This window comes from Apus apus, chromosome 10, assembly GCF_020740795.1.
Source record: "Apus apus isolate bApuApu2 chromosome 10, bApuApu2.pri.cur, whole genome shotgun sequence".
In the NCBI taxonomy this organism is placed as follows: domain Eukaryota; kingdom Metazoa; phylum Chordata; class Aves; order Apodiformes; family Apodidae; genus Apus; species Apus apus.
Genome location: NC_067291.1, coordinates 5,567,176 through 5,576,544, shown reverse-complemented (window position 1 = coordinate 5,576,544; position 9,369 = coordinate 5,567,176). Strand labels below are relative to the sequence as shown.

Below are 9,369 nucleotides of genomic sequence, written 5' to 3'. Positions count from 1 at the left end.
ATATCCTGTAATAAAGAGTAATTAAGAGATTAATCAATTAAAATAAATTCAGAGGAAACCAAGTAATAAATTCTCAAAAAACTAGAATCATACATGACCTATAGGAACAAAATTCAGTATTTACAGTCATTTGATTCCAGGTACAGAGTTAGGGTGTCCTTTTTCTTCTGATTGCAACAGCAGTGACCATTAAACACTAATTGGACTTTCAGTTATCTCTCTACCACTTCCTTGAAGGGTGCAGGGTTTTTTAGCACAAAGTGAAAACCAAAATACTAATATATCTGTCACTTACTTCCTGATAAGCCATAATGGCTAATTTAAACAGTAAATTTATCTCTGAGAAAAGCTATTTTCCTAACAAAGCTCACCCTCTAAGTTACAGTGAAGGAAACAGCCACAATTCCCAGTACAGTCTTATTAAAGTTAAAACACTTTTTACCATAATCCTACTTTTCTCTCTTTATTTTACCCCAGGAACTTCTAAAGAACAGAAAAGCAAAACCAAGTCAGTAGTACTTAAACTGAAACACTGCCTCTTAAGCTGCTGAGGTCCTTAAAAGCAAAGTTTGGAGTAACTCTCATCTACCTTATTCAACCTGGTCATTGCGTAATACATAATGATCCTGATTAAACTTTTATTCCAGGATTTCCTTGTAAGTTCTTCCTGCTCTGCACTTTAATTTCTGTCTCTCTGATAGCACTTAAAGTCAGGTATTGACAGCCCTGACTGTGCAAGCAGCTGACTTCAGATGACATCCTGTTCTGTGCTCTTAGGAATTTCACAAAATCCTTTCAGAAGCCACAAATAAACACAGGCAGTCACCCACAGCCAATTCTGTATTGGTGTTTATTCTTCCTTTTCTTCCCTTTATTTTAGTTAATTTACATTCTAAATAGAAATATCCATTCCAGCTCAAGGTCTAGGTGCAAAGGTATCTTGTACTTTGTGCTATTGATAGGTGGAAGCAACTGTGACCCTTGTGAAGAAAATCAGCAAAAAAACTAACAGATGCATCAGTCCGTAACACTAAAGGCAAGGCAGAGCCAAACAGGCAGCAGCAAGTATGCTGATGCTGCAGCAAGTGAGATGGTTTGTCTTCCACAGGGTATGAAAATAGCTTAGTATAGCAAAAATGCAGTTAACAGTTTCAGGTGCAAGTTCAACAATTCTTCCAAGATCACAAAGCACAATAATCATATTAACACGCAGGAATTAGATTAAATTCAAACACAAAAAAAGTAGCAAGGGGCAAGTTATGGAGAGTAAGGCAATAAAACCCCTTTATTCGTTTCTTCCATTTTGTTTGGCAACTTCTCTCTTCTGTTGATTGGTATGAAAGGCCTTCTCAGGCTTGAGGCTTGAGAGCAGAAAGGAATGTCAAGATTACAGAAGTGTATGTTATGACTGCCCACCTGTTCCTACTCATTTGCTTGGCCGTTTCACCTAAAATACTCCCTCCCCATTTGTGCTGCTTTCCAGACTTTTGCAGACTAAATGACGCGAATTCCCTTTGCTATCACTGTGCCCAGGAACTGGAGACTTCCTGTCCCCAACAATTCCAGTTGTTCTAAAGATCTTTAAAGTCTGTTGTGCATTTCTTTTAATATTACATTATTATTTGGAATTGGAAGAACCTAGTAGCAGTTCAAAAACATCCATAACATGTAATATATTACTAATCTGCATCACTTTTTGCCACTCACTTATCTCAGGCTAAACAACAAGCTTACCAAGAACATCAATTGCACCTAAGCATTTGCACATTTTTTCAGTACAGTAAGACTTTGGTTCAAGTATTTAAATTAATTTCAGAATGTCCATCTCCTTTTCAAATGCTTTCTTACAAGGCAAGACAATATTAAAATCTCAGTTTTCATGACCAACCCTCGGCATTCTATGATTCTATGACCAATAGCAACCACCGGATAAGTAGGATGTACAAATCAAAGTAGTACTGTTACTCATCAGCACAGGGAGTATTCCATCATCATTTGCTTCCAAAGGACCAAGTCTAAAGCTTCTATGGGACTATTGCTTTTTTTTTTTTAAAGAAGTCTGCAAAGTTGTCCTGAATTATAAACATTATAATTCTGATTCCTGCTCACACTGATGCAAATTTCACTGATTACTAAGAAGCAGACATCTTTGTCAAAATTATTTCTCATTTATAATTTTTCTTTGTATATTTATATTCATTACATTATTTTCTTTTTCAGTTAAATACTGTTTTTCCTTTCAATTAACAACTGCTGTAGCACTAAGCCTGGGAGTGCTGAAGTGCAACTGTTGAACAATGAAAATACAACTGTTAAAGGCAAGTTAAGTCTGACAGAGGAGTATCAGTGAATTGTGAACATAAATCCATTCCAGACAATAGCCTCACATTATCAGTATAATTATGCTTCTCTTATTAAATTTATTTTCAGTGGTAAAATGCTACAGTAAATATACTCATGTACACTTAATTGGAACAAAATCAGATATATAATTATTTGCATTAGGAGGAAGTCCAAAAGCTACAGAGAACTGGAGACTGAGAAGTTTCTGACCAGAGACAGAAGAGACTGCAAAGAGTTGGAGGTAGGAACAGAAAACCTTTATATTTGTAAGGGCTGAAATTCAGTTTGCCACATGATTCTTAGAGAACAAAACCTGTTTAAATCTAGAAGATTGAGTGATTTAGAAAAAGATAAAAACCATGGTATGGATTTACATTTCCACCCTCTAAGATAAATTATCTCAACAGATACTCACTGTGCTGTTCAAATGAGAACAGTCTGATCTACTTTCAAAAATGGTTACTTACCAGTGTGCAGCTTACAACAAATGACATTTAGCACGGATACAAGGAATAAAAGAAAAATTAACAGTCTAGCAAGTAAGTTCATGAACTACTTTCTCACTTACAGTGAGGGAAGCAGAAATTAGCCAAGGCCCAAATATCCAAAGGCAGAATTTAAAGAACTGTAACATCAGTCTGGAAAAGTATTAGAAGAGATACTAAAGCTTTTTTACTTTAATAGACTTGGCCATTGACACATAGCAAAAGGTTTCAACATGTAAATTGTGCTACAGTTTTGGCACAAATTGAATCCTAATAGAATCATGTAATGGTTTGGAAGGGACCTTAAAGATCATTTTATTCCAACCTCCCTGCATGGGCAGGGACACCTCCCACTAGACCCGGTTGCTCCAAGCCCCATCCAGTCTGCCCTTGAAAACTTCCAGGGATGGGGCTTCCACAGCTTCTCTGGGCAACCTGGGCCAGTGTCTCAGTACCCTCACAACGAAGAATGTCTTCCTAATGTCTAACATAAATCTCCCCTTTTCCAGTTTAAAACGATCACCCCTTGTCCTGTCACTCCCTGCTCTTGTCCAAAGTCCCTCCTCAGCTTTTCTGTAGTCCCTTCAGGTACTGGAAGGTGCTCCAAGGTCTCCCCTCCCTGGAGCCTTCTCCTCTCTGGGCTGAACAACCCCAACTCCTTCAGCCTGTCTCCATAGCAGAGCTTCTCCAGCCCTCAGATCACCTTCCCGGCCCTCCTCTGAGCTTCATGTCCTTCTTGTTTTGGCAGCTCAAGGCCTGAGAACAGCAGAGCAGAAGGGGAGAATCCCCTCCCTGGCCCTGCTGGCCTCACTGCTTTTGATGCAGCCCAGGACATGGTTGGTTTCTGGGCTGCCAGCCCACATTGCCAGCTCATGGTTGAGCTTCTCATCAACCAACAGTCCCAAGATTTAGACTGATCTGAAAACAGTGAGCCCCAACTTCTCTTCTGGACACTTTCCGGTTTTTAGTGGTTTGCAAGTAGCCTACTGTCAAAAATAAATGAATTTGACACTCCTGAGGCACCTAGAATTCCTATGACAATACTGCAACAGCCACTGCTGTAAAGTCAGACAAATGAGTCGTCAGTTCTATATTAATATTTCTAGTAAATAAAGTACTTTAAGGGTTTCTTGATGGAAGTTGAGTGGAATATGTAAGTCTAAGAAGAACCAAGTTAACCCTTTGATATCTCAGAATTTATAGTTCAACTCTTTCACTGAAATCCTGTTGGCCAGGTGTCCAATTAAATGTATTCCACATAAATACAAAAACCAATTAGAAAAAGACTAAAACCAGCAGCACTAAACATTTCTTGAGAATGTAGTGCAATCTTTCAAGACTCCATTTCATTATTTCACTTTGATTAGCTGTGCAATGACTTTAATACTTGGGTTAATGTATTATTAGAAGAGGGTACGAAACAGACAAATGTATAGACAAAAAGATGCAGTAACAAAGAGACAAGTATAGTGACCAGCATGAGCTGCTAAGTTTGTCCTTCTCCATCATTCTCAAACAGCCATTTCTTGCAGTACTAATCAGTGCAACCATATTCAGAACCTCTTAACTGAAAGACCTTTGCATTTGCAACATTACTCTAAACACACTTGGACAATCTTGGGAGAATATACTATATTAAGTTTTCCACTCACTTTTTAAGTTTTTAAATAAAAGTTTATTACAGAAATTATTTTGAAAAGGCAACAGTATCTGTCATAATTATTAAAAAAACAAAACCAAAGAAACAAACAAAAAAAAAGACATTGTATTCATGCCCTGTAAGATGAACTGAAGAAATTCTACAGATATTTCTTCCGCTGTCATTCTGTGACGCTTTCTGGTACAGATTAACTCACATTTCTGCATCACAAGAATTAAGTATGAACACAGTCCCTTTCCATGCTTCTCTCCAGAAAGTGCTGCATATTAACAGAAAACATTGCAGACAAACCACAGTCCTATTCATTCTGCAGTATTGGAACCAGTGTCTACGAAAGAAAAAAGAAAGTGTGAGTAATGCATAGCTCCACTACAGTTGAGTATAAATTAAAGAGAACCAATACCATTCTCTAATACCTTCCTCAACCTCAAAAGCATCCCCCAAGCATTTTAGAACATGTTATGTACCTACCCAATTCCCTCCACTGCTATCAGTGTGATGCATGAACTGCTCATGCTGTTTCACTTCAGTTAGCAACATTGAAAAGAGCCAGCACAAAACTTCAAGGTTGCAAACACACATCATTAAGGCTATAAAGGCATTAAAAATACAAGAATTTGCTCCAACTTGTAGTGATTCACAATTTCTTGAGGTCAGCCACAAGAACACCTGGCTAAATCACAGAACCTACTAAGGAGAAAGGGGTTTGCACATTCAGTAGCAGAAGCTCGTATGGAGTGTGGTCTATATACATTTTGAAATAGATGCAAGAATGAGCACGATCTTCATAAAATGGCCGAGAGCAATTCTCTGTTCTGATCTTTTCTTAGAAGCACCAATTAACACCAGTGCAATTTCTGGTATTACTACCAGAACTGCTTTCTTGTTCTTAGAGCTGTGGGAAAAATAGCTAACTTGGAAATGGAGAAAGCCCAGTCAGTGTTTACTACATTCCTTTAGCAAGTCAACTGCCCATGGGAAAAAAAGGCTGTAAAGCTAATAGCAACTTTAAGCCACCCAGTTATTTAAATCTTATCCGTATAGTTTATCAAAAGTGAAAACAGTATTTGGAAAGTAAGGTTCCCTTTTCTAGCTATAATAAGCACACAAAAAATAGAGTGAGATTATATGCGTAGTTAGTAAAAGAAGTTGAGCAAACAATTTGGAATTACAACTTGAAGTGACCACTGTAATCATGCTAGGATCAGGAAGCCATGAAGAACCTGTTTCACAGGTCTAAGATATATTTAAATAAAGCCTTTTCCATTCTCAGTTCTTTCTTTTAGTATCACTCCCCAGGGATGAACCAAGTGGCACAATATCACACATCTTTAGTGATATTCTGACACACTGATGGCTTTAAAAGTTATAAACCAGCTTGCCACAAAAGTCACTACATTACTCTTTCCAGTAAAGAATTTCAAGGAGCATTAACAGAAGTAATCCAGTCAGGCAGATATAGAACACAAACTCCTATAAGCAGTTTACATACAGTAGGCCTGGTGAGCAATATATAAATCATAAGAGTTGCAAATGCTAGCATAAGCTTTTCATGTGCTTGGGTCCCCTGCTAACAAATCCAGCAAACAACTGCTTTGATAGTTGTCTCAGACAGCTGCTTGCTCAGACTGATGAAGCACTCCTATAATTCAGTAACACAGGGTGCTATTCTAACAAACTTGTTAACACTAGAAAGATCACCACACAGAAAATCAATGAAGATTATTTCTGACTTTCCAATTGCCCTAGTAGTGTGTACTTCCCAACAAGGGGTGTACAGCAGTCTCTAATGCATTCCTGTTTCAATGCTAATGAGTTAGGGAAGCATCTAGCTTACTTTTGTTCCATTTCTCATAATATGTAAAAGGGAGTGCCAAGCCCTACTTTTGGCTGAATAATACAATCAATACAACTTTAATCAGACATTTGGTCAAAGCTTTCTACAGACTATCAGGTCTTGTGTTTCAGCTCATTTATATCATATTCCATACTTACTTTTTCCATCACATGCTACAATTTTCACTTTATCCACTTTCACAAGTTCAGTGACCTCCCTAAATTCAACATCATTCAGTACAAATGTCCATACGTTGTCACAGAACCTGTATGTATTCAGAGACCCCTTTAAAAAGACAAGAGACATTTTCTATAGGATGCATCATCCTAAAAGTAACAGAAAATATGATGTTGACTATCTACTGAGCTACATATCTTCTAAAACTAAGTTTGCCATAAAGCCAACTGTGAACCTGAATGCATACAAACTTGGCAACAAGCAATTCTAAGGAAAACTGTAGTTTAAATGCCCTCCAGTGGCTGAAATTTTTAAGACCATGTACTGACATCATAGGCTATCCAAGGGGAAGCTTCACAGGTATTCTAAGATGTTTTATAACTTTTCCAAAGGAAAAGCATTGGATTTCTTAAAACGTGCCATAAGAAAAATCAGTTTCAGCAGTTACCATCACAAGGTGTGAATTCTACAGCAGTTTTAATAGAAAATCATTACAAAACTGACCTATGTGACATAGAAATCTGCCCCTCATGTTAGCTGTATTACTGAGGATGTTGATAAGTAAACCTTTTGGCCTTTACCTTCACATATTTTAAACTGATATATTCTTGAACTTAAGCTCCAAGTAACTTTTTTTTTTAATCCATCCACTAAGCACATTCTGAATGGTTTTCTATATCACGTTACGTACACAAAACAAGTGTGCTAGAGAAAATAAGTTATGCTCTTTTTAATATACTTATATGGTTTAAAAATCTCAAATCTGAAGAGCTTACTTAATAGTTTCTGCATACACTGTAGAGGAAGTATTAAGACATAAGTTAACAGAGCAACTGTTTTCATTGGGTTGTTTGTTTTTTTTTCTCAAAATGACCATTGATTTCACATTTAACAATTTGCTGGCTGTCTGACATTAATATGGGTGAACAGATGGGAAAAAACCCCAAACTTATCTTTCTACAATATCTACAAGAAATAGCTACAAAACTGTCCATAAGTGACTTTACATAAGGGTAGATCTACAACTCTCTAGTCTCTCTTCAGGTTTTAGATGTGTCTGAAAATCTGGTTTCATCTCACTTCTACATCTGCAGAACACTGAGGACAGCAATTATACTGCTCAAAGCATCTCAAGGCCAGACTGGACAGGACTTGTAGCAACCTGGTCTAGTGGGAGGTGTCCCTGCCCATGCAGGGGGGGTTGGAACTAGATTATCTTTTAACGACCCTTCCAACCCAAACCATTCTATGAGTCTATTCTATGATTTCTCTCTTCCCTTTTAACCACCCACCAAATTTGTTTCTGATTCGTGCATTCTTTCAAAAGATCCCTGGCAGAATAAGAAGATAACAAGTCTTACAACTGCATACAGAATATACATGTAACAGCCATTACTTCAGCATGCAAACAGGCCTTCACAAGTTTTTGCTTAAGAGCATGCAGCTTTTAACAACATTCTGCACCAAAGTTTAGTTACTGTACCTCATGAAGAGCTTTTTTATATTGTTATCTTTATTGTTATATTTGTTTATATTGTTATATTTATATTGTTATCTTACCCTGAAATTGACTCTGTTCCTGACTCGTTGTGCCAGTGCTGAATTTATAGCTTTATCAAACTGAAGCAGCACCTGAAGGGCCAGCTGAGGTGTGATTTGCTGTGACTAAAATAGTTAAAAAAAAAAAAAAAGTGTGGAGTTGTTTCAAAGTAAACTCAACAACGCAGTAAAAATTAAAAACATCAAAACAAAGTTCACAGAAAGCAGAGATGTCTAGAAGAACCATTCACAGAAGCTTGACATTCCCGTGCATCCTCCCTTTTTCATGTTTATACTCAGAGAGAAGCAGTAATGTGCCACCAACATGATTTTTTGGTGCTACAACAGAGTTTTCTTCTGATAAATATTAATTGGAAACAACCAGAAAAGCAGGAAGTGGGTTTCAGTGCTGACTGCTCGTTTACTGGGCCACATCGCCAGGGATTACGCTACTTACATGACACGTTTTCCTTTGCCTAGAATGTTAAGGAAAAGGCTTCCCACGCCAACAGAAATACCGACGGCTGGTCATTTCAGTCACTAAGCTTTCCAGACGTTGCAACTAAGTACCCCGAGCATCCACGAAGGCGACTTAAGAACGAACTTTTCTCTTTACGAGCTAATTGCCCGGACCCTAAAGCCCCCACGCACCTGGATCAGCTCGTCCAGGCTCTCCTGGAGGCTGTTGCCCAGCGTGGTGTTCCGGTACAGCTGGTACGCCATGGCTCACCGCGGCCGGACCAGCCACGGCTCCCGGCGCCTGCTGGATCCTCGCTCTCATTTAAAGACAAACAAACATTAAAAAAAAATACATTTTAAAAAAAAAACCCAAAACAACCGCCTAGAAGGCGCACCGGAGCCCTCCCCGCGCAATGCGCAGCCAACGACGCGGAGGCCGTTCCGCAGGCCCTGCGGGGCTCCAGCCCGGGCCGGCACCCCCGGCCCTGCAGCCCCGAGGCGCGCCCGGGCTTTGTTCGCCGCCCACCCGGCTTCAAACGGGTCCCCGTTCCCCCGGGACCGCGCTCGGGAAAGCCTCCGGGGCCGCTCCAGCCCAGCGCCCCGGCCCCAGCGCGGCCACCGGGCCGCCCCGGCCCCACCGCCCCGGGGGCCGCCCCCCCCAGCCCCGGGCAGCCCCAGCCCCGGGCCGGAGCGCCAGGGCTCGCCAGGCCCCGCTCGGGCAGCCCCGGCAGCGGCCCCGGCCTCACCGAGCGGCGGCAGGAAGAGGCCCGGCCCCGCCGCGGCCGCCCTGCCCGGGAAGCGGAAGCGCGATGGCGGCGGCAGGGCCGGGCCTCCCTCCGCCCGCCCCCGGGCCCGGCCCGGGGCTCAGC

General features: G+C 40.4%; 1 protein-coding gene across 1 annotated transcript; it reads right to left on the bottom strand.

Annotated features, from left to right (window-relative positions):
- Nucleotides 1-4,480: 4,480 nt before the first annotated feature.
- On the bottom strand, nucleotides 4,481-9,351 carry GTF2A2 (general transcription factor IIA subunit 2). The gene is made up of 5 exons (XM_051628355.1): nucleotides 9,247-9,351; nucleotides 8,693-8,817; nucleotides 8,063-8,167; nucleotides 6,484-6,610; nucleotides 4,481-4,816 (listed from the first exon to the last, which is right to left on the bottom strand). Exons 2-5 carry the CDS (start codon nucleotides 8,762-8,764, stop codon nucleotides 4,791-4,793), a joined length of 330 nt encoding a protein of 109 aa, XP_051484315.1. The 5' UTR covers nucleotides 8,765-8,817; nucleotides 9,247-9,351; the 3' UTR covers nucleotides 4,481-4,790.
- Nucleotides 9,352-9,369: the final 18 nt, after the last annotated feature.